Source organism: Carlito syrichta, unplaced genomic scaffold, assembly GCF_000164805.1.
Source record: "Carlito syrichta isolate Samal-C Ts95f unplaced genomic scaffold, Tarsius_syrichta-2.0.1 Scaffold142937, whole genome shotgun sequence".
Lineage (NCBI taxonomy): Eukaryota > Metazoa > Chordata > Mammalia > Primates > Tarsiidae > Carlito > Carlito syrichta.
The window spans coordinates 8915-24985 of record NW_007087033.1 but is presented as its reverse complement, the minus strand read 5'-3'; the positions used below and the strand labels follow the sequence as shown (position 1 = coordinate 24985).

General features: G+C 54.4%; 1 protein-coding gene across 1 annotated transcript in view; it reads right to left on the bottom strand.

Annotated features, from left to right (window-relative positions):
* The window catches only part of DPEP1 (dipeptidase 1 (renal)), a 7382-nt gene extending 6482 nt beyond the window's left edge, over positions 1 to 900 (bottom strand). Inside the window, exon 1 of the mRNA XM_008050032.1 lies at positions 797 to 900. Coding sequence (XP_008048223.1) covers positions 797 to 900 — 104 coding nt within the window. The remainder of the gene's footprint in view (positions 1 to 796) is intronic.
* Positions 901 to 16071: the final 15171 nt, after the last annotated feature.

Below are 16071 nucleotides of genomic sequence, written 5' to 3'. Positions count from 1 at the left end.
CCCACTCCCGGCCACCACAGCCTCGACCTGCTGGGCTCCGGTGATCCTTCCGCCTCAGCCTTCCAAGTAGCTGGAACTACAGGCATGCGCTACCACGCCCGGCTAATTTTTTGATTTATTGTAGAGATGAGGTCTCGCCAAGTTGCCCAGGCGGGTCTCAAACCCGTGGGCTCAGGCAATCCACTCACCTCAGCCTCCCAAAGGTGCGGGATTACAGGCGGAGCCACCGAGCCCGGCTCCAGCTAATTTTTTATTTATTGTAGAGATGAGGTCTTGCCAAGTTGCCCAGGTGGGTCATAAACCCGCGGGCTCAGGCAATCCACTCACCTCAGCCTCCCAAAGGCGCGGGATTACAGGCTGAGCTACCAAGCCCAGCTAACAGCAAGTATTAATACTAAGGGGACTGCCATGTAGCTTGTGGCTTTTGTGATTGAAATACCATCAGCAACAGTCTAACGCCGTGGATAGCCACGCACATGCATGGACCTGGTTATCTCTGAGCTGGCACCACTCATGCCTCCGCTCACCTGCAGCTTTCAGGGAGCTGGACAGGACCAGGGAGGCCCAGGTCAGCAGAGTGGGAACTGCCTTAACGTCCAGAACCCTGCGCTGAGCATGGGGGTCTCCCTTTCCTCCCTCCCGCCCATTAACTGCAGACCATCACCTGCTGGAGCCCTTGGAGGCCTGAGAAACCCCACCAGGAAGTGAGACCAGCAAAGCACAAGAGCCTGTGACAGTGAGGGAAACTGATGCCCGAGATCCAGGCATAGGAGCCAGCTCCCGGCCCCCCACTCACCCGTCAATGACAGGCTTGTCCCGCATGATTCTCTCAGCCTGGTCCCGGAAGGAGTCCGCAGCACAGACGGCCATTAGAGGCCAGAGCAACCAGCTGGCCCACATGACAAGGCCTCCAAGGACTACTTCTGCCACTCAGCGTCCCGGTGCTGGCCTGGCTGGCCTGTGTAGGAGGAGGATGAGCTTGGGCTGTGAGAGCCACTCTGCTGCTGGGAGAGAGGACAGAGGAAAGAGGAAAGGCCTTTGGTGGAGGCGATTATCACCACAGCTGTCCTGTTTACAGCCTCCCCTACCCAATGAATAATCAGCACATTCCCTGCCAGGGTGGGTAGGATGAAGATCCCAGGCCAAGGCTGGGCGTTGCTACCTGGGTGAGGCAGAGGCTTAGTAGCAGACCAGATCCTTGACCCCAGGGTAGGGACAGAGCCCAGGTGAGAGAGGAACTGGAGACGGACCAGCACAGGGGGTGGGCTGTGAACATCAGTCCCCCTGAGGTTCTGCTGCTTCGCTGCCACCCCCTCAGGACCCGGGGCCTGTCTGAGATCTGCAGATGAACATTAAGTCTTTCAAATATTCCCTCCTCAAAATATGCCTCTTGGCATGTAAAAATAATTCCATGTGACTACCAACGGGGATAAAACACAAGAACGTTTCCGGAAGGCAGTGCATGGCCCAGGTGCGACCCCCCCCATACCTGCCCTCATGCTGGGGTTCTGCACCCCAGTTCTGGCCTTCTAAGTCACAGTGACCACACCCTGCCTGCAGCTTGCAGCTGAGCCATTGGACTTTGGAGCTGGCCTCAAGAATCACTTCCCAAGGACCGGAGCCCTTTCTCAGACTGGGCAGGTCACCATCAGGTTGCCCAGGGGCTGCTAAGAACCCAATGCCCAGGGGATGACCCCAACCCATGACCTGACCCCAGGGCAGGGCCATCGTCCAGGGTTCCATCGTCCAGGGTTTCGGTGGGCAGTGGGCTGAAAATGAGTCTAAACCAGGCCTGCAGGAGGAGCAGGAGGGAAGACTGGGCCCCCTGGTTTCTCAGGCCTGTTGAGTCATGCAGAATCCCCTCCACACACACTGCAGGGCTTGCCGGCCTCTGCATCAGATGCCACTGCACCTTCATACAGACCTGGATGCCAAGGCTTGGACAGGCCAGTGTCACTGGCTTAGCCCAGGGGCCTTAGGACCCAATCCAAGGACAAGGGCCCGTTCCTTTCCCAAGGCTGTGCGTCCCAGGGCAGTGCCTGGGCTCCAAACCTCAGTTTCCCTCTTGTTGACACAGCATCTCCCGGGACTGCTAGAGGACTGAGCTAGGTAGCAGCTGCCTGTTTCTCCCCTCCTCTGCCCCTCATGTCCCTCGAGTTGGGGACCCAGGGCTCCAGTGTTCTCAGTGTTCATTCCTCCTGGTCCCCTCTGTCCCTCACCTGGAAGCCCCCACCCCTATACTTCTGGGGCATCCTCAGACCAGGCCCCAAGTGACCTTGCCTACAGGGCTGGACCTCACCATGACTCTGTACGGGAAACACACCCTGAAGGAGAAAGAATTCAGGGTCCAGACCCCTCACTGCGGTCCATGGACCTCGAACACCGCGAGGGACAGGGGGCCCACCCACATCACAGTTTTCTCTCAGGCGGCCTGGAGGGCTCCCACAGGAAATGTCCAGGTCTCAGGTCTGAATCCACATAGTGAGAGGCTGTGTGCTGGCCGTGGAGCCTCTGTCGGGCCTGAGCACCGTCCTTGTCCCCCAGTGCCTGATGTCTATTCAGGCTTGGCCTCCCTGGCCTGTCTCTGTGACAGGAGGGCTGGGATCCCTCCCACACTGGCACGGCAGTGGGTGTCATGTTTGGGACTGTTTGGTGTTTGGGGGCTTGGGGCTCAGGGGTACCCCCTGTGCTGGCTCCAGCCTGACCACGGCCACACAGCCTGACCACGGGCTACCACACCACACTGACTTTGCTGTTATTAATGTTTCCCTACTACATGGTTTCCATTTATTTTCAACTTCTGTTCCTGTCCTTTTGTTTCAGAGATTTTCATTTGTTTTTAAAGAACACGTAATTACATTTTATTTATTTGTTGGTGGGGTTTTTTTGTTTTGTTTTGTTTTTTGTTTTTTGTTTTTTTGCACTCAGGTGTCACTCTGTTGCCCAAGCTGTAGGGCAGTGGCACAATCATGACTTACCATAGCCTTGACCTCCTGGGCTCAGGCAGTCTTCCTGCCTCAGCCTCCCAAGTGCTGGGATTACAGGTGTGAGTCACTGTGCCCAGCCTTTTTTGTTTGTATAGAGCTTGTGATTGCTTTTTATTTTTTGATTTCACAGGGAGGCTGTGTCTGTAAATTAGGACCACTTAGACCAGGACCTGCATGAGATGGCAGCCCCCACAGGCTGGTCCTCACCCATGCATCCCAGGGTCCTGCTCGTGTTCTGTCTAGGCTTCCTTCTCCTGTTTCTTGCTTTTGCTGCCTTTGAAGTAATTTTCGTCCTCAACTCCCATAGCTGGAAGGTTCTTGTTTGCATCATGACTTTGCTAGAGTTTTCCCTCATGTTCTTAGCCATCATGGTTTTTATTTTTTGTTTTTATTTTGAGTTGGAGTCTCACTCCGTCGCCCAGGCTGGAGTGCAGTAGCACACTCATGGCCACCCCAGCGTCAGCCTGCTGGGCTTCAGCAATTCTTCCACCTCAGCCTTCCAAGAAGCCGGAAATACAGGCGCACACCACGCCCAGGTAATTTTTAAAATTTGTTGTAGAAACTGAGGTCTCGCCAAGTTGCCCAGGCTGGTCTCGAACCCACGGACTCAGGTAACCCACTCACCTTGGCCTCCCAAAGTGCTGGGATTACAGGCTGAGCCACCGAGCCCGGCCAGCCGTTATGTTTAACCTAGCATTTCTTTCTTTTTTTTTTTTTTTTTTTTTGAGTTGGAGTCTCACTCGGTCGCCCAGACTGGAGTGCAGTGGCCGCTGTCGGCCACCGCAGCCTCGCCTGCTAGACTCCAGTGACCCTTCCGCCTCAGCCTTCTGAGTAGCCGGAATTAGAGGCATGCGCTACCACACCCGGCTGATTTTTTTATTTTTATTGTAGAGATGAGGTCTCGCTGCCCAGGCGGGTCTTGAACCTGCGTGCTCAGGCAATCCACTCACCTCAGCCTCCCAAAGGCGCAGGATTACAGGCTGAGCCACCGAGCCCGGCCTAGCATTTCTTTCAACATGCAGGGTCCTAACCCTGAAATCATCATCCACATAGACTGTCGTATTTATCTAAATGCAATGACATGTTTACTTAGATATGTTGTTCCTTGTGTACTTAATTTTCTTTTCTTTTTTTTTTTTTTTTTTTTGAGTTGGCGTCTCACTCTGTCGCCCAAACCGGAGTGCAGTGGCTGCTCCCGGCCACTGCAGCCTCGACCTGTTGGGCTCTGGCGATCCTTCCTCCTCAGCCTTCCAAGTAGCTGGAACTACAGGTGCGCGCTACCATGCCCAGCTAATTTTTTTGATTTATTGTAGAGATGAGGTCTCGCCAAGTTGCCTGGGCGGGTCTCGAACCCGCGGGCTCAGGCAATCCACTCACCTCATCCTCCCAAAGTGCGGGATTACAGGCTGAGCCACCAAGCCCAGCTGTGTACTTAATTTTCTTCTGAGGTATTTATTCTGGCTGGTATTCCACCCATCTACAATACCTCCTTGTGTAATTTCCCCAGAAACCAGGACTCGCGTCTCCATTTCATTAATGAGCAAGAGCAGTCCCCACCCCCAGCTGCAGCGTGGGGTCAGTCTGATGATCTTCCTTCCCTAAGGACGTGGGCGCTCTGCTTCCAGAATGTTCTCTCTTGACCCTCGATCCTTTCCCAGGATGGATCCAGGCATTATCTTTTTTTTTTTGAGTTGGAGTCTCACTCTGTTGCCCAGGCTGGAGTGCAGTGGCACGTTCCCGGCCACCACAGCCTTGACCTGCTGGGTTCTGGCATTCCTTCCGCCTCAGCCTTCCAAGTAGCTGCAACTACAGGCGCTTGCCACCACACCCAGCTAATTTTTTGATTTACTGTAGAGATGAGGTCTCGCCAACTTGCCCAGACGGGTCTCGAACCTGCGGGCTCAGGCAATCCACTCACCTCAGCCTCCCAAAGCGCAGAATTACAGGCTGAGCCACCGAGCCTGGCTGTGTTATCTTTTTTATTTTTATTTTTTTGGAGTTGAAGTCTCACTCTGTCACCCAGGCTGGAGTACAGTGGCACGTTCACGGCCACTGCAGCCTTGACCTGCTAGGCTCAGGTGATCCTTCTGCCTCAACCTTCCAAGTAGCTGGAACTACAGGAACACACCACCATGCCTGGCAAATTTTTTAATTTATTGTAGAGATGAGATCTCACCAAGTTGCCCAGACTGGTTTGAACCCGTGGGCTCAGGCAATCCTCTCACCTCAGCCTCCCAAAGTACCGGGATTATAGGCCCGAGTCACTGCTCCTGACCAAGTTGTTATCTTTTTAAAGTGGCCTGACACTTGAGTTTTAACTTCTTTCCATTTTCAAACTCAGAATTCATTTGTTTTAATTGTTTAAATCATCTGGCTACTTCTCTGTAATACTTTGTTGATTTAAAAGCCAAATGGAGGCCAGGAGCGGTGGCTCATACCTGAAATCCCAGCACTTTGGGAGGCCAAGCCTAAAGGATTGCCTGAGCCCAGGGGTTCAAGACCAGCCTGGGCAACTTGGCGAGACCTTATCTTTACAATAAATTTAAAAATTAGCCGGACATGATGGCAGGCACCTCTAGTTCCAGCTACTTGAAGGGCTGAAATGGAAGAATTGCCAGAACTCAGCAGGTCTGAGGCTGCAATGACCGTGAGTGTGCTACTGCACTCCAGCCTGAGTGACAGAGTGAGGCCCCAACTCAAAAAAATTAAACAAACAAATAATGAAAGCCCAATGGAAAAGAAGGTCTTACAGCGAACTCCATATCCAGCCTCACCTGGGGCAGGTATACTGTTTCAGCTTTCTGATGACCCCGCATCCCTTGCCAGTGAGCTCACGGGGCCCTTCCACCATCAGCCATACAAGTGGCTAACTTGCTCTTGTAGCTGATGAGAGCTGAGTGCCTCAAGCTGCCTCCCCAGTCCTCCCAGCATAGCCTCCGTCCTACTTCTGTGACTTCAGGTACCACACCTGAGCCCCCTCCTCTTGGCCATGAGCATCCAGTGAGCTTCACTCTTGCCATGATGGGAAGGAGGTGAGAAAGCCAGGGTGCTCACCTCAGGAGCAAGTTTCTTTTTTTTTTGAGTTGGAGTCTCACTGTGTTGCCCAGACTGGAGTGCAGTGGCCATTTCCGGCCACCGCAGCCTTGACCCGCTGGGCTCCGGCGATCCTTCCGCCTCAGCCTTCTGAGTAGCCAGAATTACAGGCACGCGCTACCACGCCCAGCTAATTTTTTGATTTATTGTAGAGATGAGGTCTCGCCTGCCCAGGTGGGTCACGACCCCGCGGGCTCAGGCAATCCACTCACCTCAGCCTCCCAAAGGCGGGGGATTACAGGCTGAGCCACCGAGCCCGGCTAGGAGCAAGTTTCAAAGGGGGGTGTTGTCAAATCTCAGTTGCTGCAATAAATTGCATCTTCTAAAAATCAAAATTCGTGCAAAAAACCTGTGGTGAACTAAATACAGAACATTTTTTGTTTTTTTTGAGTCAGAGTATCACTTTATAGCCCAAACTGGAGTGCAGTGGCATCCTGCTCATGGCCACTGCAGCCTCAACCTGCTGGGCTCAGGTGATCTTTCTGCCCTAGCCTTCCAAGTAGCTGGAACTACAGGTACGTGCCACCATGCCCAGCTAATTTTTTTTTTTTTAATTGTAGAGATGGGGTCTCACCTGCTTGCCCAGGCTGGGCTTGAACCTGTGAGCTCAGGCAACCCTCTCACCTCAGCCTCCCAAAGTACTAGGATTATAGGCGTGAGCCACCATGCCCAGCTGCAGAACTGTTAAATAAAGACAGGGCAGGCATCCAGCCTTTCCTCTGTCCTCCGTCTCCAACCCGATCCCACACTGTGCAGGTCTCACTGGGGACATTCGCATTCTGTTTTGTAACTTAGCTGCAATGGATGGCAAATGACAGTGCTTCCTGGAGCCCAGCAGCAGGTGTGGCCACACCCCCTGAGTGCTGCCCAAGGAGATAATTCAAGGCTGGCTGCACCACAGAGGACCCAGTGCCAAATGGAAATGCAGCACCTTAATCCAGATGTCAGGACAGCAACGGCATCACGAGAGCATGGCCCCTTTTGAGTCGAAGGCTCAGGTCAAATGCCCAGGAAACTGACCCTGTGTGGATTTCACTTGGAGCCATTCCTGAGACTCGAGCCCACCCGACTTCATGGATGTGTGGGCCACCCGGGGACTGGAAGGGCTTTGGAGGCTTTGGGCTCAGCTTGCCCTAGCTCCCCTCTCTGTCTGCCGCAGGAGAGCAGTGTGTGTGAGGTGTTGGGTTTCTCAGCCTCAATCTCCTTGTCGGTAAAACAGAAGTCATCACAGCGCCTACACACAACAGTCCTGCTGGAAGAACTAACATGTCATCCCTTGGAACTGCCCCTCCAGTTCAAGGCATTCTCAGCTCAAGCTTCAGTCTGTCTTTTTCATGGGTTTTACTGTTTGCCCTGGAGTTTCTGATTGCCTCTCTTTTCTTTTTTTCTCTTTCCCCCCACTGGGTGTTATCATATTCTCACAGTGTCCACAGACTTCCCTCAGCCTTCCTGGTGTCTCTCTGTGCCTCATGCCTCACAGCTGCCAACTGAACCTACAGTTTCCAGAAAGGTCCTGCATTTTAGGTTGTCTACCATTTGGGGGCTGTAGTCTTGTTAGAGCAGGTCCTCCGATCATGCTCTAGCCGTGGGTGTGTGGGAATCAGGTTTCTGAGTCCTGAATGTCTGCCCTCACAGTCGATCAGTAGCTTTGCTGGGTGCGCACATCGGATTGAAAGCCATTCCCAGCCAGGCTCAGTGGCTCAGCCTGTAATCCCACACTTTGGGAGGCTGAGGTGAGTGGATTACCTGAGCCGGCGGGTTCAAGATCTGCCCGGGCAACTTGGCGAGACCTCATCTCTACGAGAAATTTAAAAAATCAGCCAGGTGTGGTAGTGCGTGCCTGTAATTCCGGCTACTCAGAAGGTTGAGGCGGATGGATCACTGGAGCCCTGCAGGTCGAGGCTGCAGTAGCTGGGAGCGGCCACTGCACTCCAGTCTGGGCAACAGAGTGAGACTCCAACTCTAAAAAAAAAAAGAAAAAGAAAGTCATCCCCCTCAGGACTTGATGGCTCCACGGTCTGTCTGCACATGTGTTGGGATGGGAACAGCATCAAGCCAGCTCCTGTGGGTGACATGCTCTCTCCACAGTCTTCCCGAGTCACCTCATGATCCTTGGAGTTCTGTGATGTCTTGATGGCATGCCTTAGTTTGAGACTTTATTTTTCATTGAAGCAGCTCAGCATTCAGACTGATCAATTGGAACTTGATTCTCCCTTTGGTCCAAGGACATTTTCTGGTGTTTCTCCTCTTTGTGGAGACAGAAGGATGCTGGCTTCTGAGTGGCCCCAGACCCATGAACGTCTTCTGATTTCTACTGTATCTGCTGTTCCTAGTCTAAGAACATGTGTTCCTGCTTTCATTTCATTTTATTTTTTTCATTTGCTGATTTAATATAAAGGATACAGATGAGGAGACCTGCAGGTGCAGTCTGGGAAAAGGGGTGCAGCAGAGCTTCCATGTCCTTCCTGGCACCCCCCCTCCACATGCTCACTATCTAGAAGCCCTGCTCTTGCTTTTATTTTATTTTTTATTTTTTGAGTCAGAGTCTCACTCTGTCACCCAGACTGGAGTGCAATGGCACACTCCCAGCCACCACAACTTCAACCCGCTGGGCTCAGGCGATCTTTCCACCTCAGCCTTCCAAGTAGCTAGAATTATAGGCACACACCACCAGAGACGAGGTCTCACCATGTTGCCCAGGCTGGTCTCGAACCCATAGGCTCAGGCGATCCTCTCTCCTCTGCCTCCCAAAGTGCTGGGATTACAGGCGTGAGCTAGGGCACCCGGCCACTCCTGCTTTTAGATTACAGCAACTTTAGCTGGGCTCGGTGGCTCGGCCTATAATCCCGCGCCTTTGGAAGGCTGAGGTGAGTGGATTGCCTGAGCCCGCAGGTTCGTCGGGTTCGTGACCCGTCTGGGCAGGCGAGACCTCATCTCTATAATAAATCAAAAAATTAGCTGGGCGTGATAGCGCGTACCTGTAATTCCGGCTACTCGGAAGGCTGAGTGGATCGCCAGAGCCCAGCAGGTCGAGGCTGCGGTGGCCGGGAGCGGCCACTGCACTCCAGTCTGGGCGACAGAGTGAGACTCCAATTCAAAAAAAAATATTACAGCAACTTTGAGGCAGGCCACGATCTCAGGCTGTGAGGCACCGTATGTCCTGCCTGCTCTGAGGGCTGCCTTCCATGCCTGCACAGAGCACACATATTCCTTCCCTGGGGGGATGAACTCCAGGTCTGCAGGTCCCAGTGCAGAGATCTGTCTCTTGGCTGCCCGAGACCTGCCCTGTCTGTACATTCCTCAATAAGTCACCCTTCTCTAACACACAGCATGTATCTGCCTCATTCTTTCATTTCTCAGCCCCTTCTGCATCTGGGGGCTCTGCACGCACGGCCCTTCCCAGAACACTCCTCCACTGCTCTCCTGGCCCTCTCTGGTTCTGCTCTCCATCACATGCTGGGCATCCTTTTTGTCTCCTGTTCTCGGTTCCCCCCCTCCCACCCCGCTCTGGGTTTTCTTGTGCTTCTTCTAGGCACTAGATTTCCTCCAGTTGGCCTTCCAGCACTTTCAGTTCATGTTTTTTCCTGGGAAGTCCATAGTTAACCTCCCAAGAGTGGTTTCTGTGGTTGGTTGTTGTTCTTTTCCTGTGGTGTTCTTTCATGCCATGGGAGTAATATTGTCTGCTATTAGACAGCAGTTTTGTTTTCTTCTGTTTGCTGAATGAACTCCAGTCTCATGTTTCCATTGTTTATCCTGATCTCTGGTTGCATTTACTGACTTCCCTCAGCAGCTGGCAAGCTCTGCCCCTTCACATTTAATGCTTAAGAATAAAATGGGTTATTGCTTTACTAAACTCTGGTGTGGCCATGTGCTCCTTGAGGTATGGCCACCACCATGTTTTCTAAGCTTTAGTCCCCTCGCCTACCTTGGAGAGGTGACTCTCCTCTCTTTCTCTCTCTTTCTTTCTTATGTATTTATTTATTTATTTTAAAAAAATTTTTATGTTTTTTTTTGAGTTGGAGTCTCACTCTGTCGCCCAGACTGGAGTGCAGTGGCCACTCTCGGCCACTGCAGCCTCGACCTGCTGGGCTCTGGCAAACCTTCCGCCTCAGCCGGAATTACAGGCATGCGCTACCACGCCCGGCTGATTTTTTGATTTATTGTAGAGATGAGGTCTCGCTGCCCAGGCGGGTCACGAACCCGCGGGCTCAGGCAATCCACTCACCTTAGCCTCCCAAAGGCGCGGGATTACAGGCTGAGCCACTGAGCCTGGCTTCTAATTTACTTTTAAATAAACTTTTCTTTCTTAACCTTTTTGTGTGTCGCAATTCTTTGCAATCTACTCGGATCTCTGGGTTCCCAGAGTGCGCACCAGCCCCGGCAGTGCTGCTGCGACTCCCTGTGCCTCTCCACCCTCACCCTATCCGTCCGTAAGCTAACAACAGGCACCACCACCATGCCCGGCAGCACTTTTAAAAATAGCTGCCCTGATTCTCAAAACAATTTTTAGGGCAGGACCTCCTGACGCTTTTCTGCTGTGTGTGGGCTGGGATCATGCATCTGCCTAGGTGGTCCTGGGGCCGGCTCTCCCATAATCCAGCTGTGAACATGTCCCGACAGCTGTCTTCCTCACTTCCACCCCATCTGGTCAGCACGTCTGGATGTGAGTTGAGTCCCTCTCTGGCTGCTGCTGGGTCAACCCACCTCCCTTTGCAGCCTCTTTAGAAATACTCTCAGGCCTGGCTCGGTGGCTCAGCCTGTAATCCCAGCACTTTGGGAGGCCGAGGTGAGTGGATTGCCTGAGCCCGTGGGTTCTAGACCCGCCTGGGCAACTTGATGAGACCTCATCTCTACAACAAATCAAAAAATTAGCCAGGTGTGGTAGTGCACGCCTGTAGTTCCAGCTACTTGGAAGGCTGAGGCGGAAGGATTGCCGGAGCCCAGCAGGTCGAGGCTGCGGTGGCCGGAAGTGGCCACTGCACTCCAGTCTGGGCGATAGAGCGAGACTCCAACTCAAAAAAAAAAAAAAGAAATACTCTCAAGGGGTCTTCCTGATTCTGCTTAATGGGCAGCCTCCTCCTTCCAGGTCTCATTCCCAGACAAGAGCTGAAGTCTCTACCTTCTCTGACATCGCTTGCTCCTTCTCCTCTCTCACTGTGTGGACAAGAGCAGGGGGATGCACATGCTCTGAGGGACACCTGGGCCTGAGGATGCAGGAGACAGAGGTGCCTCCTTGCCTTGTTTCTGGTTTAATTTCTATTTCTCTGGCTCTGGGTGCCATGCGTCCTCCATGTCTGCGAATGACCTGGGTCTTTCTTTCTGCTCGGGTCCTCCTGCCCCTCCCTGCCTACCATAGGAAGTTTCGGGTAGAGAGGCAGGGCCCAGCCAGGGAGCCACCTCCTGTGCATGGCAGGCTGACCTGGGCGGCCATTTTCAGAGAGTCGTTGTCAGGAGAACTGGGAACAGCACATCGTGACGGATGCAAAACACAGACAGGCTGGCACAATGTCAGCTTCCATTTCCAGAGAGGCTGCACCCAGGTCCCCACTTCACACCGTCCTCATGGGGTGATGCGGACGCAGATCTATTCACATTCAGGAGCAGGGGAGGCATTCCCACCTGGCTTGTCTCCCAGAAGCACCATCCACAGCAGACATGCACAGACATATTCGTACCCATGTCCAGACGTAGCCTCTTCTGCACAGGAAGACGAACTCAACCCAGACCTCCCCACATCCCACATGCTTGCACACAGCACTCAGAAATGTCCTGAACCTACACGGTCGGCTGTATGGACAGCCACCTAGACGTATACACACAACACACACATGCACAGAGCTACAGCCACACGTGCATGTGTCCATGAGCCCATCCTCCCACATAGACATGGCTCACACCCGTCACATCCACACTGCACAGGGAGGGGACACTCAGTGGCCCCTGGAACCCTGGCACTGTCCCCACATGGCCTCCATGGCCCTGGGTTCCAAGCCCCGCCCATCGCTCATCTGACAACCATGGAGTCAGAAACACAGGGCCCAAATGGGCCTCAAGGAAGGAGTGCATGGCAGCGGCCACACCCACAGGGACCCTGGCCCTCTGCCCTCTTTCTCGAGGCCCTGGTAGCCATGGAAGCTCAGTCGCACCAGAGATCAGGCTGAGTCTGCACTGAGGGGTCCTCGGGCCTCTCAGCCCCCAGGCCCAGCAGCAAGGCCAGTACTCTGGCCTCTGCCCCAGAAGCCTGACTCCCCTCGAGCAGTCCACTGCCAGGTGTGGCTTCCCACGTCCCTCCCACCCTGCCAGGTCCCCCACACCCCACAGCCCATGCCAGGGAAAGCCCACTGTGTGAGCCCAGCTCTCATCCCTCAGGGGCCTCCCTGCCAGGCTCCCATGGGGCCTCAGCCTCCCCGGACATGTCACCCCAGAGACAAACCCCCATCACCTGAGAGCCCTGGTCTTTCTGACCCTCCCTGCCCCACAGCGGTGCTTTGTGGGCATATGGGAGGTGCCCACTCACTGAGGTTCTCCCGCTCAGGGCATATTTCCTGACCTGAGCCACTCCCGGGTGGTAGGACTGAAGGCAGTTGTCAGGGAGGGGCTCCTGGCTTCCAAACTCACCATGAGCAGGATGGGGGTGCTGAGTGCTGGTCTCTGTTCCTGCCAACAAGAATCTCGCTCTGCCTTCTGGCCTCCAACTACCACCCCCAGGCCCAGGGACAGACCCGCCTCCTGGCTCCCAGGTCACAAATCCTGGAGTTCCTCTCTGTTTTTGTCTAGTTCAGTCTCTCAATATAAAAAAAGCTACCTCTTTAAAAGAAAAGTCCCCCGGAGCCTTCACGATGCACCAAAGAGAGAGGACGGGCTGCTGTTTCACACATGTCAGCTGGTTCTTGTTTCCGAAGACACGCATGCCCTGGGAGCGGCTGTGTGCATCCGGCCGCCCGGGTCTTCTGGGGGTCTCTCTCTCCCAGGCAGGAGGGAGACGAGGCTGGTGACAGTAATGGGGTCTCCATCTCAGCATTGTCAGGTGTTGAGCCAGGCGGGTGAGGAGGGGGCTGGGCCTTCAGGTGGCTCCAGAGGCCTGGGGATGCATCCATGTGTTTTCTCTCGTCGCTGACCCCAGGCTGCCTCCCTCGTCCCCAGGGGCACGCATGACCCTGGCCCTGGAGTTGGGAAGCATTCCCTCCGCAGCTGACCTCCCCTCATCCTGCCCCACTGCAGATCGGAATGTCCTCTGGCAGAACACAGGGACTTTCGAAATCAGGGGAGGGTCTCATGTGGACCAGCTGAGCTGGAGATTAGGCTCCACCCAAGTGGTTTCAAAATGCTAAGGACCCCAGTGGATTCTGGTGGGTGGGAGCAAAGGCCAGGCCTATACCTGACCCTCTGGGAGGGGTCCATGGCTGGCAGGCCAGTGGCAGGAGCACTCAGAGGCTGCCGTCCCCAGGCAGCCATGGTACGGGCACCAGAGACACACAACCCCTGCCAGCTCTGACTCACTGTCCGCCCTGGCCATGTGACCCAATGTGAGCAGCTCCCTGGTCTCTGGGGAGGCAGCACCCCCATCAGCACTGCCAGGAGGAGCTCAGATCCCAGGTCTGAGGAGGGAGCCAGGGACTGAGTGGGGACCTGCCTTCCCTCGGAGTTCAAGGGGGTCTGCAGTGAGAAGAGGGCTCAGAGCACACACCTCACTCTCACTCTGGGCAAATTAATCCATGTAGCCCTCACCTGCCTGTGCAGGGCACCGAGGGTGCAGAGTGGGAGGTTCAGAACTTCGCAGAGATCCTGCACGCTTGGGTGGGAGTTCCTTCCCTGGGCATCCGGGACGGGGCCTGGAGGAGTCAACGAAGACTCAGGGCAGGTCAAAGGATACCAACCACGTGTGAGCCCAGTGGCTCCAGGGGTTCCAGGGCCTGCCCCAAGGTCCTGATGTCACCAGGGGAGCTTTCCTGGCAAGACCCTCATTTGGGATGGGGTAGGGGCCTCAATCTGTACCGCTCTGGCCTTTGTGACAGGGACCAGGTACTGGAGAGAGAGGAATTTCTACTTTAGTTATTTATTTTTTAGAGACAGGGTCTCACTCTGTCACCCAGGCTGGAGTGCAGTGGCACAATCATAGCTCATTGCAGCCTCCAACCCCTGGGTTTCAATTGATCCTTCTGCCTCAGTCTCCCAAGTAGCTGGAACTACAGATGCCATCATGTCTGGTTACTTTTTATTTTGAATTTTTTTGTAGAGACAGGGTCTTGCTAAGTTGCCCAGGCTGGTCTTGAACTCCTGGGCTCCAGCGATCTTCCTGCCTCAACCTCCCAAAGTGCTAGGATTATAGGCGAGAGCTATCACACTTGGTCTTCTACTTTTTTTTTTTTGAATTGTAGTCTCACTCTGTCACCCAGACTGGAGTGCAGTGGCCGTTCCTGGCCACCGCAGCCTCCACCTGCAGGGCTCCGGCAATCCTTCCGCCTCAGCCTTCCAAGTAGCCGGAATTACAGGCATGTGCTACCATGCCCGGCTGATTTTTTGATTTATTGTAGAGATGAGGTCTCGCTGCCCAGGTGGGTCTCAAACCCACGGGCTCAGGCAATCCACTCACCTCAGCCTCCCAAAGGTGCAGTATTGCAGGCTGAGCCACCGAGTCCAGTTTTCTACTTTTTATATTATTATTTTTTGTACTATTTGAAATATTTAGCCAGGCATGGTGGTTCACATAAGCTCTACTAGTCACGGTGTCCAGGCCACCTGGGGCTGCAGAGTCCTAGGGACCAAAGTGAGTGGATGCCTGGGTGACAAGAAGCACATCCCGGGGAGGCTTTGGCCTCTGCAGCAGAGGAGGGAGGCCGGTTTTCCTTGCAACCAGAAGTGTACTGGTGCTCCCAGGATCCTGAGTGCTGGGACCCTTCCCCGCCCTCCCGTGTCATGTGCATTCTTTCTGCATCACCTCCCTCATCAACCGAGAGCCCTCCAGGAAGGTCACAGCAGAGGAGAGGCCAGGAAGGTTCCTGTTCCTTCCTACTCTTCCTGGTGGGGTGTGCCCCCGTGAGGACAGAGCCCGGGCAGTGCTGCCCTGCTCTGCTGAGAATGAGGTGTCTGTCCAACCATGAGCGCATCTGTGAGCTGTGGCGTGCGAGCTGTGCGACTCCAGCAATTCCGTGTGTGATCTGAACGTGCCTCTGTTTGCGTTTAAGCCAAGATTTGCACACTATCGAGGTGGGCGGTCATTGCTGACAGGAGCGCTGAGGTTCTGGGGGCACTGCCCTCCATGCACAGTGACAGGAAACCCCAGCCACAATCCCAGACTCCTGACATGGCGGGCTCCATGCTGAGTGGGCAGCAGGGCAGCGAGAAGCAGCACCCGGACACAGGTGTGAAAGAGCTCCCCATGGGCCTGAGGCTGCTGGACGCTCAGGGGCCAGGCCGGGGCCTGGGCCGGTCAGGGTCAGTCCCCCTCAAGACCCTCACTCTTCTCAGACCCACACCCCACGGGCAGGACCCCAGACAGGCCAGCCAGAACAGCCACTGTCCCTGTGTCTCCTCCTGGCCGCGGTCGCCGCCGCCCTCTAGTGGCCAAACCCCAACAAGTCACCCATGGGGGCCGGCCAGGGCCTTGAGGGATCCCACAAGGTGGGGCCCTGGAGTCACTTTTCCCAGAGAAGCAGTCCCACCTGTGAGCAGTGAGGCCTGAAACAGGTGCTCAGACCATCACAGCTCCGTGGACGTTCTGACCCTCACCACCAGGAGCAAAACTGCACCCCCGTTTCCCAGCCCTGGAAACTGGGGCATGGACTACATATGCCCCTCTCGCATCACTCACAGTAGGTGAAGATGGGATTCCTGCAGGACACAGGCTTCCAGAGAGTCCCAGAGTTGTGCTCAGACCACTGTCATTGCTCTCCTGTTTTTGAACTGCCCTCTGTTTTTATTTATTTATTTAATTTTATTTTAATTTTTATTTTTTTTGAGTTGGAGTCTCACTCTGTCGCCCAGACTGGAG